The sequence below is a fragment of the Serinus canaria genome, chromosome 8 (genome assembly GCF_022539315.1).
Source record: "Serinus canaria isolate serCan28SL12 chromosome 8, serCan2020, whole genome shotgun sequence".
NCBI classification, from domain to species: domain Eukaryota; kingdom Metazoa; phylum Chordata; class Aves; order Passeriformes; family Fringillidae; genus Serinus; species Serinus canaria.
The window spans coordinates 15,395,147-15,417,830 of NC_066322.1; the positions used below are offsets into that span (position 1 = coordinate 15,395,147).

The 22,684-nt window shown below is 39.8% G+C and overlaps 1 protein-coding gene across 2 annotated transcripts; it reads right to left on the reverse strand.

The window, feature by feature from the left end:
* Positions 1–1,468: 1,468 nt before the first annotated feature.
* Positions 1,469–22,080, reverse strand: GTF2B (general transcription factor IIB). Of its 2 annotated transcripts, none has more exons than XM_009088563.4 (7): positions 21,958–22,080; positions 19,467–19,573; positions 9,535–9,668; positions 4,410–4,556; positions 4,144–4,273; positions 3,290–3,571; positions 1,469–1,700 (listed from the first exon to the last, which is right to left on the reverse strand). In XM_009088563.4, the coding sequence occupies exons 1-7, from the start codon at positions 21,972–21,974 to the stop codon at positions 1,567–1,569; spliced, it is 951 nt and encodes a 316-aa protein (XP_009086811.1). In that variant the 5' UTR covers positions 21,975–22,080; the 3' UTR covers positions 1,469–1,566. The 2 variants fall into 2 exon arrangements, with proteins under 2 accessions (XP_009086811.1, XP_050833176.1); XM_050977219.1 differs by lacking the exon at positions 21,958–22,080 and adding an exon at positions 20,967–21,648.
* Between the last annotated feature and the right edge of the window lie 604 nt (positions 22,081–22,684).

The window sequence follows — 22,684 nt, forward strand, 5'->3', positions numbered from 1 at the left end:
ATCTATGCTGGAAAACGACACTCACAGTAAAAGCAATTTCCACCTTTGCATTCCCAAGCTGTAGCAATGCATTAATGGTCAGGCCCAGCCCATTCACAGCATCCCACCTTCGCTCGCAGAGGATGCAGGCGGAATAGTACAGACCAAGACCAGGAATGCCCAGATAACAGAAAATGTTGCAACAAAGTCAAAGGCAATACATCAGACAATGAACACATGCCCTGCCAATGACTGAGCGTACTCCTAACACCTGCACCAGAATCCTTCAAGGCTGCAACCAACAGCTCCTGAGGTGTAACAGGACTGTACAACCTACAGAAAAAAACGTTCAGTTTCCATTTTCCCAGTATCTACTGGCAGAAGAGGATTAAAGCTCAACTAGCAAACAAACAGTGAGAGCTGCTGGCAATTAGCGAGTGCAATAGCACTGGACACAGCCTTCCCTCTGGCTAGCTTAGACCAGATGTGCAGCAAGCTGACCCCTCAGCTGTTACTTGTGTAGTTAAACTGCATTTGCACCTGTGGTACAGAATCTCAAAAACCACAAAACTCACAGTTAAGCACATTTGTTGCTTTGTACACAAAGGGACACTGTCAGGAGGCAACCAGTGTTCAAAGCTCTTAGTCTGGGCAGGGCTGAACAACTTCAGGCCTTCACTCAGCACCTGGCATATCAGTTCAAACAGCAAGTGCTCACTTAGAACAACCACAGGGCCAGCCAGACTGCTGGGTGGGCTGGCAGGACAGAAATTTAACAAACTTACATTATAAATACTTTTTACTGCATCATACAGTTACCAGTAATTCAACTAAAGTGAGTCCTCATGCTTCTCAGTAGCTGCTTTGTCATTACCTCAAATTCACAGCAGCAAGGCAGAGACACTGAGAATCAGGAAGACTGTGCCAAGGATGGGATTAATCCTTTTGCAACCAGTTTGGAAATATTCTGCAGCAGTTGTGCAAAACTCAGAACAGCTTTTCAGCAACTGTTTACATTCTGGGTGCAAGCACCCACACTACAGCTCCCTACACCTACCAGAGCACTCTAGAGATCAGAAATTGTCCATAAAGTGAGCATTTAAGCAGCCTTGTGACCAAGCCCACAAGTATGAAGCTCACTCCACCATTCCATGGACTGCATTCCTGTTCTCAGCATGTACAACAGTACGAGCATGTCACATTGCAGTCATACCACAAGATGGTGTTTTTGGAAAACAGTTTATTTGGGAATTACACAATATTTTAAATTCTCCAAAATACATCTTACTAGATCCCTACAAAAAAAATCTAAATAAGTACAACAGTATCAAATTAAATTTGTTGCAACAGGTATTAAATATTTACTTCCACTAATATATACATACAAAATGCCACACAATCAGCTTGTTTACCCTTGGAATGTATGCTGCCTTCCAGCAGTTATGCTCCATCTCCATATCCTTCAGTTCCACAACACGAAGACCCAATATTAACACTTTGTACATCCTTTATTATAGGCAAAAATAAAGAGTTTGTTTTTGTTGGGTTTTTGGGGGGGGGGTCAACAGAAATTAACCCTCTGCAATCTCACAGTTGTGGTAGTTTGTCTACTGGGGTATCAAACTTGAAGTCTGCTGGGAAAAGATCTGGAGCTCGAGGATAGATCAGCCTGTATGACTGTCTAATCGTAACATCAGCCACACCAGCAATATCACCAATTTCTACAACAAAAAGCAGAGAAGTTGTTAGTTTTTACTTTTGCCATTTGTATTCAAGAAACCAGCAAGCATAACTTATCAAGAGACATTGGACACTTGCTTCACTTGCAACTCCCCCAAAAGCCTGGCAGAAACGGTACTAACTGTGGTGACTAATATTTTGGATATATAAGTCTGTCTCCTTATGTGCCACAGCTCAGCTTAACCTATAAATTGTGGAATAACAAACTTCAAATTGGAAGAGGACAAGAGTGTAAAAGTAATTAGAAACATCTACTACATATGACCACCATTATTTTACCAAATCATCAACTTCTGGAACTTCGTTTTTATGCTTTGACTAAATATAAGCAAAAACAAGCAAAAAACTGAGCCACAGATAAAAACTGATACCTTCAGTTAAGCATGAAATACATTTACCTCAAAATGTACCAAGAAGTAAGGCAGAGGCACACAGCACTGTCTAACAAGCAAAGGGAACACTTGTTTGAGATGCACAGAAACCTAAATTTATTCAAGAGTTAGTAAAGTCAGGAATTTAAACCTTGAACTGCATGAGAGCCTTCAGCAGTGTCCAAAAACACTGGAGCAGTGTGGAGCTGTGGTATCCATGGCAAGCAGCTGTATTTTAATTACCACTCTTAAGAGATGCAATCCAGTAGCTGACAGCCAGCAAGGATGAAGGTGCTGAACTTCCTGGGCTACAGATCACTCACAGGCCCAGGAAAGTGCCAATAGGATAGAAGCTCCAGGGACAAAAGCAATTACAAATGCAGAACAAAACACCACAACCTGACAGATAAAAGCTATTCTTTATCCAAAAGGAATGGTCAATTAAGAAATAGCTACATTTTCAACATTTCTGATCTGGACTGGACAACTCAGTGGAGCACCTGAATCCATTTCTTACATCAAGTTCTACCCCCTGCAGCCTTAGCAAACTTCTTCCCCCAGACATCACTGCCCTGTAGCCTCATTTCCCTGAGTCCAGGAACTGATCCATGCTGCTCTGCAGCTCAAGAGCCCTGAACACCTTACTGGCTCCCCACAGGCTACCCTACCAGAAGGGAATCTGCCCCAGCTGGTCCACAGCAAACCTTGCCATCCCACACTTTCCATCTTTACCACAGGCTCACTTTAAGTCAAGGACCATGTACTAAAGCAGGCAATTCCCTGGTTGCAGGAATGATTAAAGATTCAGTGTAATCCAAAGCCCAAGTGCTCCCTGCAACTGCCACTAAGTTCCTGTTTGGAATATTTTAGTGCAGAAAAACACACCCAAAAATATTAGCATATGTGAACTTAAATTATTAGGCTCATGTGAATGCACTGGTCCACTGCATTCAAGAATCTGACTCCTAATGACAGAAAAAAATGAACTCAATTTACACTGAGTGTAGCAAATTACTCCATGTTCATTCTGGGGACTGGGAGATCCTGGTTTGGTCCTTGCTGCATGCAGTTAGAATGGAGCTTATCACTGTTTGCACAGACCTCATCCAAGTTTTACCACAATACTGAAGTTTCTTTCAGAAGACAGACATGGCAAGCTAAAAACAAACCAAAAAAGACCAAAAAAAGTCAAGTTTTACCTTTTTGTGTCCTTTTCTCTGAAGAAGCCTGTGATGCCATATAAATAGCTGCAGCTGCTACAGAGATAGGGCTTCTTCCAGGAACCAAATCTAATTCCACAGCTTTACGGGCAATGTGTGTTGCTGCCATTTGTACTTGTTTGGGAAGACCCAGATTAGAACAGAATCGTGACATGAAGTCTCCAGTTGTAATCAAATCAACGCTTGTTTCCAGAGCTTTCAAAATAAGTTTAAAGCACCGGCCTATTTCTTTCTTTGAAATCCTGGACACTGCACATATTTCTGAAAAAGAGAGTATAAATTAAATCTTAGGCTTCACAGCATTTGTTGCCCCCAAAAATAATCAAACTTGAGTCTCAATATATTAAGACCCACAATGAAGGCCAGTGTCCTGAAGGCCACCATCACTAAATAAGCTCTGACCATTTGTAAAACTTCAGTCAGTGCACATTTATCACAAGGCACTAATTAATACAGCTCACTTAGTAAGGGAAACTTGGTACTGAATGCTAGAGAATTGCTTTTCTGGTAGGGAAAAGTTGCACAGATTTACTACAGAACTGCTGGTTCAAGTTCAGTTAAATCAGTTAAACCAGTCTCCACCATGCTCTGATCAAAGCAATTTTAAGTTTCACCAACACTCAAAATAACTTTTAAATGCTAAAACCCTCATGCCCTAGAGCAACAAATATAACAAATTCTCACAGACCCTTCTACCCACCCCTCAAAGGTGAGCTACAGCTGAGAACAACCAATTTGACAAAGTCCAGGAATAAGAAAACCAGCCTCCTACAGTGACAGTAACTAAACCTTTCCTTCATAGCAAAATTGAATCTGTATCACTGAAAACTTACCTTTAAAAGTTCTTGGAACACCCTCTTGCCTACAGGCTATGTAGAGACAAGCAGAAGCAATAGCATCATTACTTCTCCCCTTCAGGCTCTTTTGCTCATACACTTGCTTGAATAAATTATTTGTTCGATCCTTCAACGCAAGAAGATGAAATTTAATTAACTCTAGGCCATTTAATTAGCAGCAATATCAAAAATTCATGTGCTCATTATATTATGCTAACTAAGTCAATGCCAGAACAATTTAAGGAAGGGAGACATGAACTTACAACTATATTTCTAGGGAGGTTGATTCTGTCTGCCATGTTCGTAATCTCTTTAAAAGCATTCATCATCGCACGATCAGAGCTGCTCATAGTTCTGCGATTTTGGTACTTTGAATTCCCAAATTCATCAAAACTTGCTGCACCTGTGCCCTGAAAAGAAAAATTTACATCATCAATAATACAAGCAACTAAGCAACTTCCTGCTCACTTCAAGAGCAAACATCTTCCAGCTTTATACATTTTAATTCAAGGCATGGGTTCCAACAGTTGTGCAGTAATAATACTCACTCTTGAGCATTCACTTACACTGTTCCCCTTCCCATGCCCAAGGCCTCAACGACACCCCACTTCCAGCAGCCCCAGTGGATCCCTCCCTGCTGAGACACCATCTGTGGTGCTCACACACACACCTTGACTCACTGTGGCAACTGAGGACTTCAGCACAGAACCCTCCTCATATGTCTCCCTACCATTCATGGCTTTTTCCTACTACTCCAAACATCCTTTAATACAAAATAAGCACCCAGACATGATCCTGGCACCAGCACAACACAGGGCTGCTCCAAAGACAATCCTACTTCCTCGGCTGGATGAACACCTCCAGCTATTCAAAGATTCCCAGTAAGATGAAAAGGTAAACAAAGAGCAAGAATAAAGTACAAGACTTCAGGCCACAAAGAGCAATACTAGGCCTTCCATTCAAAAATTATGCCAAAACTTCTCTTGGCCCAAAGTATACAGAAGTCTTAGGTCAAAAGGCTCCTTGCTGGCCATCAGTCATACCCCTGTTACCTGCAGTGTATTACATTTGTGTTTATCCCAGCCTCCTAGACCAGTGCCATGCACACATGCTTACATGGAACTGCATGAGCTCAAACTCTTGTAGATGCCAGAAGAGTGAGCACAAACAACAGCAAGTCCCCAGGTCCTGGTCTAGTCAGGCTTCATATCAGAGATTAATCTACCAGGAAATATTGCTCTGTCCTGGAGCCAGCAAGGACTCCCCTTCACCACAGGATTTTCCTTGGTCCACTGGTTAAGGAGAACCAAAACAATTAAAAAAAAAAAAAAACAAACAAAATAAACCAAAAACAACCACAAACCAAAACCCACATCTATTAGGTGCTGTGGAGTGAATGAAACTAAACAAGGATTTTACTCTGCTGATGTGAGCCCTCTTCAAGAGCCATGCCCAATATAAAACTCACAACTATAAAAAGGGGTGGAAAACTCTCTTCCACCTCAATTGCTTACATAAACCACAGAAAATCTCCCTGCATGTGTTATTTAAATGCATCACCTACTTTCCTTCTGGAGCTTTGAGGGACAATGTTTCATTGATTTCAGCCCTTGACAACCATGTTAGGAGATCCTTTCCCTTCATGGAAAAAGACAGAAGCCATACAGTTTTAACTGAAATGAAGTTGACTTTATGCATCATGTGGTTTTACTGTTGTGGCCTTTGAGTCAGGAGTTCTACCTGTTTGCTTTCAAACAGAACAGAAACCTCATGGATACAATCCTGGAAACACCCTTCAAGGTAACTAAAGTGAAAAAATGCAGTCAAGTAAACAGTGACAATCTCTGAAGGGGCTCAGTGGAGGTCAGGTTTACAGTGCTGGCATTCAACAGCTTTGTACTCCAGTATTTCCCCACAGCAGCAGAAAGTACGACCAGTATCACCCACATTACTTATTTGTGCTTAAGCACAGCACCAAGGCATGCCCCCTGATCCAGCAATCTTCTTGCCCAGTACAACCAGCTCATATGGATCAGCCTGATGGATCCTTTCTACTTTTTCAATCATCAGCCCCTGATACCTTCTCTGTTTATCAATATAGCACTGTTATCAATATAGCACCTCCAGATTCAGGCCATGCAGTTTTACAAAAGCCAGCTTTCTTTCAGAGATAATCTGATCAAAGGATAGGAACTCTGTGCTAAGAGATCGCATTAGATCTTTGTTCAACCAATATAAATTCTCTTGGAGTTGCAGTTACTACTAAAAAAGGAATCAATTAACTAGCAAAGGTGACAAAAGACATTTTCCACAAGAGAGGAAACAAAACTTGCAGTTTGCTTTTAGATTCCTAGAAGGTAGCTCCTCAGCTCCCTGTATCAAAGCAAAACTAATAGATGCTTGTTTAGTTATTTATTTTTCTTTAATCTTATGTTAGAGTTTTAGAAATAGCTACAACATTCTGGCAATCAAGTCACAATTAATGTGACACTTCACCATGCCTCCAATTGATATGCATTGTAATCAGATCAACTGCAGCACACAGTATCTAATTTCAGAGTTACAGCTCTGTGCCAGTATCCTGAAGACCTGTCTGTGGAATTCAAACCACTTCCAGCACCACCAACTATGCTATTCACCCTCCTCTTCACTGGCAAGTTAATCTTTGTTCCAATGCAGGCTGCTGCTGCCTCAGACAGATGGGTTCCTTACGCATTAAAACCAATTAGGAATTAATCCCTTTGCACAGGCAGAGCAGCTAACACATACAGACCACACATCCCAGCAGGAAGGGGCCCCAGAGCAGCACCTCCTGCCTTCCCAGAGGAAAGACAGACAAACCACTCTGTGAAGCAGAACTGACCCTCTTCCTCTACTGTTACAAAGCAATACTGATGTAACTGGTTGAGACTCCATTTCCATCTCCGTTCCCAGGAGTCTGCAGCAGATCTAACATAACGTGCCATGAGAATTATCAATGTCCTTCTCTTTTGGATTTCCCACAACACAGGTTGTGTTTTAGGGGATTTTCTGGTGGGGGTGTTTTTTGCAAGGATGGAGAAGGTCAGTTGTAAAGATTTTATTATCTGCAGTCCGACCTCAAGCAGAAAGAAATAGCCCTGGTCCTGTCCCATATGAAAGGTTAAAGCCATCTCTGGCACACAAATATGGGGTCCACTCCAGGCCCTTCTAAAACCTGCTGTTAACTGGGAAAATAATAATTTTACCTTGTTTCATTCTCTGGACTTCGCAAAGGTTGTTCTGCACTCTGATACTACTTACCCTCTTCAAGACTACACCAATTTCAACCTTGCTCAACCACTGTGTCTATCTAGGTCAATCCAGATCCCAACCTACTGCCAGGAGGGACTTCAGCTGACTGCTTGAGAAATGTACTACTTCCCTGCTGCAAAATTCATGCCCTTTCTGCACTGACAGGAGATGTCTCCAGCATATTCTGATAAAAAGTCATTCACTTCCTTCCAAATGACCAAAAAAAAAAAGCAGTCCCTGATACAGAGCTCACATCAAGGAACTGACATTGCAAAGCTCCTGCTTACCAGCAAGACAAACACAGGAACTCCTGCGCAGAAAACATCCTGGTTTGTCACAGGGACTCTCAATTTCCCATAGAAAATAATGCACCTCTTCTGCAATTCCTCCCTGTGCAAAAAAGTATCCACAGTTGAACTGACTGCCCCCTCTATCAAACACAATCCTGGCAGCTCCAGCGCTTTTTACTCAGTTCTCACGGGTTAAATCATGCCAAACTAAAACTCTCATCTTGTCTTTATGGAATGGCACTCTGCTCCTGCCTATTCTGGGATGTTCTGGTTCACAGCAAATGTCCAGCTCTGAAAGTTTTCATGGGCAAACAAACTTTTCATACAAGTTCCTGTCTCTTTAATTCTCTCACTAAGGTCGCTATCCCTCTTTATTCCAGATTATGACCTGAACGTCCAGAGGGAAGGGAGTTAACAGCACAAGTCACTGATCACCTCGACACAAAACCTGTCTTCAGCTGAAATTTCTTTTGTCTTTTCCAATGTGCAGATTAGAACCTGCACAGTTCTCTAGAAGGTGCTCAGGTCATTCTACTGACTGAATTAAAACGAGCTCCCAGAAACAAGCCTCGTATTTACACAGCCAAGAGTGAGAAACAATGTGAACCTGGAGCAAACAGTCCATTTCTCCATCTGTCCATAAACGAATAGATCTTTATCAGAGCTGACCAAATCAGTAACAGAAATCCAAGCCCTCTGAACTACAATCTTTCTAATGCATTATAGGTGGTATTAGAACTCCAGTGACTTCTACAACACTGCTTCACCGAGCCACTTCACAATGCCCATGTTTTAATGAAACACTGCAGAAATTTGTTTCTCTGAATGTACTCCAAAAGTCACCTATAATCCTAAAATGTGATAGGCAGCAATGCTTGGAATTGCCCAAAACATAATAATCTACTTGGACATTTCCTCAAAGAGAAGATTTCTTTTTCACTAATGGTGAAAATTAGCTGCCCATCAGTATTCACTTGTTGACTTCTTTGCTTTTAAGAATTCTTGGATGAAAAGTATGTTGCACACTGCCCTATACATACATATTTAGGCACTTCATCTGAGCAACATCACTGGGACAAAAACTTTTGAGAAAACACGTAAAGCTGCAAAGTGTTCTTAATCAGCAACTGCACCCCTTTTCATGAAACATTCAGGAAAACCACAAAAAATTAATTTGGATCTTGCAGTAAAATATGAAGAAGAAAGTACAACAATTAAAACTTACCTGTGTCACTGCTTCATTAAAGGGAATGAATTTGTGTGACTAGTCCTGCTTGCTCTCAGGAGAAACAGCAGGATATAACTGCACCACAAAATTTCAACCCAAGTATAGACTGAATACTCTCCTTTGAGGCATTCACACCATGAAAGAATTCTGCATTTAGTGCTTTAACATTAATTGAAAGAACATGCACAATGTGGTCTCCAGGTCCCCAATATGAATCTGATACAGACTTTACTACCAAAAAAAGGCAGCATTAGCTATTAAGATCTCAACATTAATTTCAGAATCACCTCAAATACACTTGCTAAGTCAAAATATACTTCTTTTAAAATTGCAACATCACCTTTCCTATTTATAGCAACATATCTAAGCATAGCAAGTAACCCCACAGCACTGCAGACTTTTTAGGTTTTTTGCAAAGGTTGGCCCTTTCCTTCTATACCCAGGAAAGGGCCACATTTTATAGACTGTTGAAACATGCAACTTCAGTTCAGGTGAAAAACTCTTCAAAACTACATATGTTGTATAGTTTCTTTATGGAAGTATCATCTGGTACTTGAAATAAAAACACTCAGTAAAATTTAGTATTTCCAGTGTTACCTTGCCAATCATTGTACTCAAGTCGCCATCACTGAGCAAAGGATTCTGGGTATCCCCAACTCGAGATGGGTCTTTGGTTGCTTTGTCGTTGCTGAACGTTCTCCACTCCGAGCCCACGTCTATGACCCGGTCACCTGAGAACACAAAGCAACACAAGTGCTTTAAAATATTGCAAGAAACATTAAGCCAGGCATCTGAGCTCTGCACTCTAAGGAGGCAGTCTGCTGGCATTCCCAAACACAGCAGTAACTGTCAGGACAACAAACCGGAATGTTCAGGATCTACAATGGCAAAAAAATGCAATTAGAGCTGCACAGAAGACATAAATAACTAAAGAAATGCATCCAGAAACCAGAAACTGTCACCTTTATGGATTATCCATTAAGAACATCATGGCATTTCCAATACACAAAAGGAATCAAGATCTCAATTTCAAGCTGAAGTCAGGACTGCCTGTGGACTGCTCTCAATGAATCAGTTGCTGTAACTTAACAAGTTCTATTACACTTGCCAGGTGTTAATAGTGCACACATGAATTACCTATCATGCACAATCCCATCAAGCTATAGTAAATTACTTCTCTTGAATAATTTCTAGATCCTTTGTACTCTCAATTTTGTACCTTCTAACCCACCATTGATGACACCTTGCAGTTCAATTTTTGTTCGTGAAGACAGTTGTGATCCTGCCCAATTTCAAGATGCTTGACAGTATCAACATAAAATATATATACTCAACTACTTTTTCCTAAACACAATCAGCCCTGTTATAACTGGAAGATTTTCAGTACAGATTCAGAATAAACAGGAAAAGCACCACATTTTCTGAATGAAACAACTTTCCTAGAAGTTGTCTCTTAATTCCACATTCACCTAAACCTTTCCTACAGCAACTTACCAGTCTGAGAAGTAATTCTTACCAACATTCTGATGCAGGCAAAAGCCCTACAGTAAACACAACAACAGAAACTTGGGGGGGAAAAAAGAAACACAAAAGAAAACACAAACCCCAGCCCCAAACCCAGCACAGTTCATTGTATTCAAAGATCTGATAAAAGCTGCATCACAAAGGTGCTGCCTCCAGAGCAACACTACAGAATTTTTAAGAACACATGTACAAAATAACACAAAAGGAACACTTTTCTTAGTGTTCTGCAGTAAAGAAAACACTTTTCTTAGTGTTCTGCTCAGAAGAAACTTCAGAATAATTGGTATCCTCAGCTAAACCTGAGGGAAAATTCACCAACTTTATCAATGTTTAAGTTTGTTGTGAGAGAAATGTCTGCAAAAAAAAGTAGCATTGACTGCACAGTTACAGTATGGAAGTCTTAGAATGAAATCACAGAGGCTGATTTAACCTGGTGAAAACAGGCAGAAAAAAGCACTCTGCAAACAATATAAGATCTGAAACAGGAGAAAATGCAGAAGGTGTGGACAGAGTGATGTAACTGCATAATTCCCTGGGGGATACAAGGGGACTCTATTCTGACAGAATAACTCAATTTTTAACATAAAATTATGCAAGGAGATTGCTAGAAATTGAAAGCTGTGAATGAACCAAAAGAAGTTGCTACAAAAAAAAAAAAAAAAAAAAAAAAAAAAAAAAAAAAAAAAAAAAAAAAAACCACCCACACAACACTTTAGGTTAAAGGTGTTCTCACCAATATTTGTCAGACCTGCTCACAACTATGGCTCCACCTTGATTTACTGGTCTAAAAACCCAAGAGGGAGAAGAAAAAAAAACAACCACGAAAAGCTACAGGGTTACAGAGAGAATGAATCTGTGCTGCCTTTTACTCTTTCTGCTACAAAGGTCAACCCCCACACCCTTGGCAAGCTTGAATTTGCAGACAGTGTGCTCCTCTGACTCCCGGACTCTCTGTAAATATTTGATTCAGTAATGCTCCTTCTATGGCCTAGCAGTAACTTTACTTTTAGACAAACCCCCAATACTGTTTACAGCATCTAAAAAAAGCAAAATGTACTTAAAATTCTGGCATGGTATAAATAGAACACTGAGTACAGAGCAATGATGTAATATTTTTCCACACAAGTGGGAATGACCTAAATGACTCACTCAGGGATCTGCCTCTTGTGAGTTATGAACCATTCCTGCTCTAACAAAAAAGTTCTGCATCACTGCCTGCTTTGATAAACACACCACAAACAGAAGATGGAGACTACGATGTCAGAGTAAGAAAAGATTAAGTAGAACAAATCACTGAACATAAAGCATTTGTGTAATTAAGATGCAGTATGCAAATATCTTCATTTTGCCAAGAAATCTGCTACTACAGAAAAGAAGTTTTGCTGTATCTGTCAATGTCACAGAAAAGGTACAGAAATCCTAGGCAGCACATTCCATCTTTCAAAAGGCTTCTATAAAAGTGTGACACAAGCTAGAAGTATTAATGAAAATGGAACAAATAAGCCCACAGGTTTCCATAGATGGAAAACATGTTCAGCTACAAGCATGATTAGCTGGATTATCCCGTTCAACAAGAAACAAAATGCAGTATTTATTATCTTTAATTCTTCAATACATAAAAAACACTTTGGAACTGTGATATTAGGACGGATGCAATTAAGCCCTACCCTAAGTGGTCAAAGCAAAACTTTAAAATACTAAATTTAGTCTCAGAAAAGCAGTGTAAGAAAGCCTTGAAAACTGGTCCTGAGTTAAGATTTCAAGCTCTAAACTGTATTTGCTAGGTCATGCCCTACTGACTGGCTTTCCCAAGCTGGAATACGGGTTCAACAGCCCAACATGAGAGTAAAAAAGCTCCCATTAAGTACATTATACAGTTGTCTCTGCTTTCTCACATTTTTATATTGGTTGGGGAACCCTCTAGAACTGCAATAAGGATGGGAGTAGCCACATATTCCTGGCTACTTCCTTTTGAGGCAGTCCTTTTGAACAAGAGGGCTTCACTAGATACACTCGCATTAGATGCTCCTTTATTTGATTTTCCTCTAACAGATGAGTTCACCTCCTCAGCTTCCTCCTCTGAAATACATACAAAAACAGTTTACAGGACCAAATCCTTGTGAAATGCATCTCCAGGCTGATATCCCAAAGTATCTTTCTGAACAGATGGATTTTTCTCCATTGCTCCATTTATTTTCATAAACTACTCTTGCAGTGTTCAGCGTCTCTTTAAAATACAATCTAACAGAGTAACACACAGGCTCCAGTGCAAACACACACTGCCAACTTCCCTGGTTGGTAACCAAATTCAGGTTACTCACCATCTGAAAAGCTCATTTAATAAGATGCAGAAGTGCTACTCAGAATGGAAAACCTCAGGCCAAGGTTACTTTTCTTCACAACTAATACATGCAAAGAACGTGTGCTACAGAAATGCAAAACCAAACTCAGGTCAGACTCAAAAATTAAAACAGACTTTTGAGCAGTTTTTAAAACTTAGTTTGAAATATCTACACATCAAATTTACGGTAACTTATATTAAACATCTGTATTTTCTTCTCCTTCTGCATTTTGCATTATCTGTTATAAGAAGACAACTGAAGATCTCTAACCAAAACTAGAAATATGATGACATTCATGAGCAATGTCATCTTCCATATCCAGTCCTGAAACACTGCTGAGAAGCCATGTTCTTAAGTTCTTTTCAGAGGAGCTGTAATGTTAGCTGCACATTGCATTAAGTTCTGCATATTGTTAACTAATATTTTAATTTAAACATAATTACAGTATTAAAAGTTGATTTGCACTCTGAAGACCCAAAATACCTACTGTTAGTAGAGAATGTTTCATTCTCATGGTTAGTTAGGGAATCTGCTGCCACCTAGTGAACACATATATTATACTTTTAATTAAAAGCATTTTACAATGCCAAATTTAAATATGTGTGTGTGTGTATATACATATATATATATATATATATATATATATATATATATGATTACACTTAAGTTTCAGTCAGCTCCTGATTAGGCAGAGTAATGAGGTACTGTGACAAACTACAATGTAAAAACTAAGGAGCAGGCTTCAAGCTGGGGAGAATGAAAAAGACATGAAACTGCACAGAACCCCAGGCTGAACAGAGTGAGATCAAGCTTCAGCTCTCAAGACCCTCCTAACTCCTAAATCACTTTTGCAACCTTCTTCTGGACTTGTTCCAGCAAGTCTCTCTCTTCCTGGTATGGAGAAGCCCAGAGCTAGACACAGTACTCCAGGTGTATCTACTCCAACATTCTATTTATTAGCTTACATACTGCCCCATATGGTAGCACACAACTTTTTTTTCCATTTTTCAGCCTTAGAATTTTTATGAAGGACCAGATGTATTAAATGCTCCACAGAATAAACTCATGGAGAGGGGGAAAAAATAAATGAACATATAGTTTTACAGTCACTGCTTTTTCTAGTCCTTAGCAAGACTAAGACTAGTATTCTTTGTAAAAGTTATCTTGTTTTCAATGATTGTCATCACCACAAATTCATCATCACAACCAGCATCATCAGTCTATTCACAAGACAGTTAAAATAACTAAAGCAGGCTTTCAGATGGCTAAACAAAACATAAAACCCCCACAAGCTAACAAACAAAAAAGCCACAGACGATTTTAACTAGTTGCCAGATATCAACAGTATCACATCAGTACCAAAAGGCAACTATGGATTGAATCAGACAGTATAGCACCTCAGGCAAATGACTGCTACAAGAACAAAGGCTTAGCAGCTCCTGCATATCAAAATGATGACAAATCTAAAAGGACTTACAGGCTTCCGAAGCCATCAGCTTGCATAATAATTTTGGAAGAAGCAAATGAGAGTAGAAATGTTAAATGATCAGGTGGACAAGTCTGGCCAACTGACCAGACCTCCCCAGGACTTGAGGCCTTCAAAAGATCAACAGCTCAAATACTTGTGTGAAGGATGCTCCAAACTACACAATCTCAATTTAAAATGTTGTGCCTGATCTACCCTACATCAAAGGTGTATTTGAGACTCTTTTTTCATCACAGGAGTTCACACTGTTTCCAGCCCTTATTTGCCTAATTACCATGTCAGCCTGGTAAGGAAGCAAGTTAAGTACCACTCCCTAAATAGGATGATTCAAAATGTTACTGTTACTAGAAAAATCTAGCACTGCACCTAATGGAAGAAGTAGTGGCCTTCAAATACCTGAGGTCACTAGCCAAAAACCCACTAACTAGAAAGCTTCCTCCACCCTCCAGGAAATGTCATGCTAAGAGCAATGCTTATTACCAAGCCCGACAAAAGACGCTAACTTCTAACATCTAAAGTCAGTTTCCACTCTTACAGGCATTACTGCCAAATGCTTACAAGCATCACCCTTCACCTTTCAAGCTGAAAGGGTTAGAATTAAAACTATTTAGAAAGAAAGTCTAACTATTTAGTTAGACTATTTGAAATGCTGGCTGAGAAAGGCAAGCAGGTTACTTTCTTCATATCATAAATTTCCTGTATTAAGTATCTGTGAATGCTCATGCAAGAGTATTCAGAATGCCTTTAAGCATCAGTATCCTTTATAATTAGCTTTCCTCTGAATGCAGAGAGTCTTTTTCCAAGGGCCAACTTTTGTCACACACTTTTTAGTAGTCTGGACACCAAGCATGTAAAGGCTGCTAATACACATCCATATCTAAAGATTTTTGCCTACTTTTTAAGCAGTACTTTGAATCAAGAATTAATGTTTTAAGGACTGACAATACTTGCAGAAAGGAGTAAACCTGGACATACAGCCAAATACTAAAAGATTTTTTCCCCTATGGCTGTAACTGCCCTCTACTGGATGCAAGTCAGAAGTACTTAAGCACCTTCCCCACTTACTGGATACTACAAACAGCTGAAAAGAAATAAAAGGATTCTTTGGTTTTCAGAAAAAACAAGCAGCTATACAGAAGCAAGCAATCTTATCCCTAATGACAGATATCCTGAGTAATGAACTGGCCAGTTGAGAGGCAATTGTGAAACCCCTTCCTACTTGTTTATTATACTGCCAAGCAAAAAAAATACACCTGTAGTATAGTCAAATCTTACCTATTCTTCATGCATCAATTTGAATTTACAATGCACCATTTTGATCTCAAACTTGTCAGAAGTATCAGCCAAACAAATCCTCAGACACATATTTGTAACAGCCTTAGTACTGACAACAGGCTACTGAATATTTTTCTCTAAAATTCTTCAACTGAACACCCAGGTATACACAGAACATGACAGAAATGTCTGAATATTGGTCATAATCTGATTCATAGCTTTAATGAGTTGATATGTGTCCAAGGATCCTCATCAACTGGAAACAGACTCCTGTTTTTTTATCAAAGAAGGCTCCCCAAAGCAGATCCACACAAGAGCACCATTCCTCCCAGCCACACCTGCCTAGTGAAGCAGACATAGCTAACCAGTTCGAGAAAATCACTTACTACACACTGAAAATAAATTCCTCACTGCTTAACTCCTGCACACTGAGAAAACATTTAATGAAGCTATCTACATAGAAGTTTAAGGAATGTCTTCAAAAGGTATTCCTAACCTGAGTTATTCCTTATACCTGAGATACTACATAGCAGTACATGCCACCAGACATGTTCTTATCCTCCTCTGAAATTCACATCACCACCTTGCTACACCAAGAAAATTCAGTGCTTTGTCTTCCACTTACACTCTGCTTTCTTCAGCCCCTTCTGGCATATGAGCTGATTCCCAGCCTTTTTACAGCCTGTAAGGTAGTAAGCAAAATATCTGCCTGTCAAGAAAGAGGATTTACTAGCCCTCTGTTCTTGAACACCCTTTTCCCCCCACCAACCTTGTCTGGAAAATGAGATATGGTGAACATTTTAAATGAACACAGAACTAAGAACTCCGTCCATGAACTCTCCCACCAGCCCATGAACCCTTAGTGTAGCACATAGCTTAAAATGACTGCAGGAAGGTAGAGATAATAAAGCACTATTCTTGTCACAGCAAATAGACCTGGACAGAATTGTTAAGTCTCAAATGCATGTCAATCCACACTAATATCAAAATTTCATGGATGATTATAATTTAGGTCTCCAAGCGCCTTTCAAGTAAAAAGCAATTAGCAGAAGGAAAGGTTAACAAGTTGGAAATAATTACCATGAAAAGACAGAACACAAACTAATCCACAAAAAGTAATAATGAAAAGGCAGATGAGAGGTTTTAGGAGAATGAAGCAGTATTTTGAAACAATAATACTCTCAACACCAGCTTCAGCCAGAATGACATTACAAGATTAAATTATTTTAATATTGCACAGCAAAACACCAGTTTATTCAGAACACATGGAAAATACTGTGCAAAAAAACCCAGCATACTAGATTTAACTTAAATTTCAATCTTATTGACATTAAGAATAAAACCTGTAAGTAGAAAACAACTCCGATAAAAAACTTTTCAAAAATCACTTTAAAAAGTAGTACTTGCAACACAATGGTCTGCCTAAAATACGGAATCCACTTGATAAAGAGATCAGCTCCTCTGTGTCCTGGCCTCCTGCTCCCCTAAAATTTTCTTTTACTTTACCCTTCAACTGATAAATGCAAGCTAATAATAATGATTTAATCTCCTATTCCCAGAAAATTGATTTTAAACCTGAAAACTATCTGTGCACCAGCTATTTTATCCTACAACACAGTTCTACATATAACAGTCTTCCACTCTTTGCATAAAAAAGCAACTTCAGTACTTTACCATAGCAAGCAAGAAAAACATCAAATGCAAATACTCTTAGTTAAGTCAAGGACTATTAGCTCTGTCTACAATTTTTGCATGAGGTGGGTTAACTGTTTTAAATGATCCCCTTCCCTGAAGTGACTTTTAATCCATCCCAAAATGTATTTTCAGTGGGCTCTGCTCACGTGTGATCATAATGCATGCAAGCCCTGAAACAAAACTTCCCTATGTAAAAACAGGAAATGAAATCATTACTCTCTTAAGGAGAACGTGTCTCATGGAATCTGCTACAAATACAGGAAAGCTGCATTCGGAACACATGAAAGCTAGATTTTGTTTTCACTCCTTTAAAACATCCCTACTTCACAAGCATCTCCAGAAAACAGCCATCAAGGATTGGATATCGTTTACACCTTCTCTAAATTTCTTATCAGACCAGGTGAGAAAATTTTTAGTGCTCTAACTTTTCTTTGGTCACTTCTCTTCAATTACTTATTGTCACCCTATTTAATTGGTTTTCCAAATTAACTGCTGGATACCCTAGCTAAGGAATTGGACACATAGAGGCAAGCTAAATAGCTGAAGGAATGCAACACAGAATGAGAACAATCAGCACAATGCTATTAAAGCCTTTTGGTGAGAAAGCCACAGAATGCTTACCTAAAAAAGATTTATCCTACCAGTAATGTTGGTGGTAAACTGCACTATGACAATTACAAACACATTAAAAACTCAATTCAGAAACAGTTTCTATTAATATTCTAATGATCCTGCTCATTGAAACTGCTAACATTTTGAACTAAAGAATTCACCAATTCTATTATTTCAGAAAAAAAAGAGGATAAGCTCTTCACGCAAGAATTCCTTGAGACTAGGTAAGAGAGTACGTGAAGTGAGACTTATGACAAATTCCAAGTTCCAAAAAATAACATTTATGAAGAAAAAGCTTTTCCTCTTCTCCCAATACCAGAACTATCTTAAAAGTTATGAACTGATCAAGATGCGCTTTTCTAAACTTTTGCTCAATCTCTGTGACAGCCACGTGAATGGTTGAACGTGCACCAAAGTATTGTTAAGCAGTAACTTAGAAGCTTACTATCATATTTGAGTAGGAAATACTGCTGTCGATATTTGAATTTTTAACCAGCAAATTTATTCTGATTAATTGACTTATCAGAATTCATGCAATTTGAACCACCCCTTCTTTTTAACAAAGCAGTTATAACCCTTCCTTTAGAGGTTTTAAAGGGTTTCATAATTTTAAAGGAAACTGGTACTCAAGTTTAAATGCTTTAACTTTTACTTTAACAATTTATGTGGAAGTTTGCTTTTGCATAAAAACAAGCAACTATTTTAGTTACTTGGCTGAATAAGTACTACCTTCACCACAAATTCCTTAACTTTCAGCTTTTAATGAAAATTTTTAAATTCAGCAAGGCAAAACAAAATCACCATAGTCAAGGAAAGACAGATATAAACAATTTGAAATATTTAGCAGCACTGAATGAATTACACAAACACGTACCCTCCTCAAGGAGGATTTTTTCACATAATGGCCAAAAACAAATTAACAGAAATCAATGAAGTTTAAAGGATTATCATAATACAAGCATGGAAAGTTTCCCATGATAAAAGGGATAAAGACAGTAAGGGGCATATAAGATGCTCATCCTAGAAAAGATACATAAAAATGTATATGCAGCAGGTTTTATGGCGACTTCCTTTTTCTCATTCAAACAAAAGACAACACCTAACAGGCCTTTCATTTTAAATATTCCATTATACTTAGAAATACAGTTTAGTCTGTGGAAGTTGCTGCTACAGAAACCAAGTAAATGTGCTCCACAAAATTCCAGTGGGAAAATTTGGGACAGTCTTAAAAGCCTTGGGAGAAGCGACTAACAAACACACACTAGCAACCATATAAAGATAAATCTTCAGGGCAGAAGATAACATCTAGCTACTGGGAAACTGAGGTTGGTTGGGGTTTGGTTTTTGTGTTGTGCTGTTTTTTTTTTCTTACAAGCAAGTTATTTCACAGAGAGCTTTTATAACGTCTCTTATACTTTCCTGAATGAAAGAAGAGTCATAAATAAAAACAGAATATGGGACTGGACAGCACAAAACAAACAAACAAACACACACCCATCAAATCTAGCACCCACACTTAGGCATCAAGAGGGCACAAACCTACACACATCATTTAGGTTACATGGTAATTTATAAAAATATTAATAACTACTTACCTACTACTAGCCCACACTCAGAACAAATCATATCACCAGCTCTGTAGTCCTCCACTAAAATGGAATCTGGATGATTTGGGCAAGTCACCCTCGGAAGTACATCCAAACTAAGAAACAAACGAGAAGGATTCATGACTATTAAACAAGCAAGCTGTGTATCAAAAGCAAAAGAGTTCCTTGATGATAGGAACACTACAGCACTTAATGACCTTAATTATAGAATATTAACTTGATTACCTGAGCTGCACTTTTTATATGAATGCTGTAACAACATTTGACAATCAAGACTTCAGACTGTCTAAATTCCAGTTTTCTTGTAATGTATCTTGTACCAAAATTACTTCAAATCAAAACATTAAAAATCTACATAACAAACTTGATTAAATGCAGTGTAACTCAAACTACTGCTAAATTAAGTTTCCCAATAAGTTAGTGATTTCTTCATTCCAAATGAGCATTTTCACTCCTTCTACTCAGAACAGTATTATTTACCAGGTTCTTAACTCAGGAAGTAGTGCACATACAACAGGTATGTTTGGAAAATTCCTAATTCAAACGCTGGTTTATTTTTAAGTATTTGAAGAATAAATTCAATTTTAAATTAAGCAATTCATAGTGAAATCTTCACAAAAAATAATCTAAGCTCCTAAGGCAATTACATGACAAGAAGTTCTGAAAACAGGGAACTCTTTCACACCCATGGAACTTCAATAATTACAACTTTCCATAAAGCATTAGCATTATTTAATAAACAGCTTTTAGTTACTGACTAAAGTAACAACCAATTACTTCTAACCAAATGTTTTAAAACTAAATACTTCGTATTAACAATATGTTACATTATTCGACTAAAACAAATTATTTCAGAATTGGAGTAAGAAGTGTTTACAATTGGAATCCATGTATTCAACAAAGCCATTTTTCTCAAGCTTAATAGCACAGAGTACAGAAGTTGATCTCAAAAAATTTATCATGACTACTAACTTCCATCTGATTAGGCAAAAAAAAATTTATAAATCCATTCAATTGTAAAAAAAAAACCCAATAGAATTACTCTGCTACCCCATTTTCCACTGTTATTTCTGCCATTAATTCAGCCTAACCTATACTTCCCATCTTAATTTTCATTTTTTAGATATTTCTAATGAGTCTAGAATACAAAAACCCAGAACATTTTAATCCACTGACTCTTCACAAAAATGTCTGCAACCTGAAACTAAAACTGAAAATCAACATAACTATTAATATTAAAACCTCCAGAAAGCATGTCAACACATCTTCAGATGTAAATTATGTTCAAAATAGTACATGAAAGCTCTTTAGACTACTTTCCTTCTATTCCCAGCCACAAGTTTCATATATCAACACTGCTGACAAAGCATTCACAATCACCTGACATTTGGCATTACATAAAAGGCAGTGACACACCAAGCAAAAGGAAAAAAAAAAAACATCCAGATGCCTCAAAGAATACCAACCATGATTTATTTCAGACTTTACCTTCATAAAACATTGCCAAAATTTGTCTTCCCATCCCAATTTAACTCGGTTTATCTTCCTACACATATACGCCGTACTCCTTGCAATAGGTTTCATTTACTAAGCCAAGGAAAATGCATGGCACGTGTAAAGGCCCATCTCGGCAAATAACTCCCGAGTTGCAGCAAGACTACTCGGAAGCACTTCCTAGATCCTAGGACAGGTTTATCAGGAGTTACAGAGTTACTTCAGTGTGTTCCGTGGGCTTTCAGACTAGAAAGAAAAATTCGGTATGTCTCCAGGACAGAATTCAGAACCCGAAACCCGTCTGCTCGCTGACTAGTGCCGGTACGGATTTAGGGTGGGAGCCTAAAAGCAGTTTCCAGGCCCCGATAAGGTGGAGCCAGGCCAGGGAGCTGCACCTCGGCCCAAGGCAGCGCTGAGCACGAGGGACCCGGGGGCCGCACCTGTCGGTGCCCGGCTGCGGGACACGGTGGGACGAGCTCGGTACCACCTCAGGCCCGCAGAGCACGGCCCAGCCCGGCCAGGCCACAGCCGCGCTCAGGGGACAGACCAGGCCGAGTAGCCGTTCGCATCGAGCTGTGGCTGACGAGGAGCTCCGCACAGAGGACATCAATCCCCCAAAAGCCTCGGCGTCTCCTCGGAGCGCTGCCCAGCAATAGCGACAAGAAGACGCAGAGGCGGCGAGCTCAGCCCCCGGCCCGGCCCAGCCCGGCCCGCACGAACAGGCGCGGCCGCCCTGAGGCCCGACCGCCCGCCGCCCTGAGAAACGGCCCCGACAAACAGCACAGCGGAGAGGGGCCGGTGCGCCGCGAGAGCCGCGCTGAAACGGCAGCACCGGGGCTGGGCAAGAGCGGCGATGGCAGCCGGTCAGTCCCCAAGAGGTAGCAGAGGCGACGCAGCCATCTTCTGTCTGTGCCGCGGACGGGAGCAATGCCGGAGCCGCTCCCGCTCCTCCCCCGGGCCCCCCGCGCCCAGCTCGCCCCCGTACCGGCTGGTGGACGCCATGTCGGCGGTGCGGCAGCAGTGCCGGAGAGCGCGCACCCGAGCGGCTCCCGTAATTAAATCCCGAGAGCAGCGGGCGGGGCCTCCGAGCGCTCCTACGGGTGCCGCGAAGGGGCGGGCGCACGCTCGGGGCCGCCCCGCGCTGGTGCCGGTGCACGGCGGGGCGGGCTGTAACTGTTGGTGTGAATACAGTACATGATACTAGGTTTCTCCATAACTTCCGAAATATGGATGGAGCAATGACTGCAATAGATGTGCCTCATCACCACAATGAGTCCCTTCTGGCTTTCCGGCTTTGTCTTGGTTTCTCCTGCATTCTGTTCTACAAAAACAATGTTCTGCTGGAAGTCACTGTCACCCCTCCTTAGTGTATTCTCATTAACTTAGAATTGAAAGAATTTCATTTTCACCACAGAAGGACAGTAATTTTGAGAAATGTTGCAAAAATGCAGTAGATATATCATGATTTTTTTTTATTCCTTGTCTGCAGCAATTTTTCAAGTAGCAGACAAAAAGTTGTTGATGTGGCAGATGGAAGTTATCACTATTAACGCTCTCTGTCAACAGATCATTTTAACAATACCCAAAATTTACGTTGCTTTCCCTAGCTGTTCTTTCCATCACTGTAGTCACAACAATAATCCTTTTTTAAAACTTGCTTCATTGGTCATTCTGGAGTTTCTTAACATTTCACACCAAGTTTCTCATGCTGG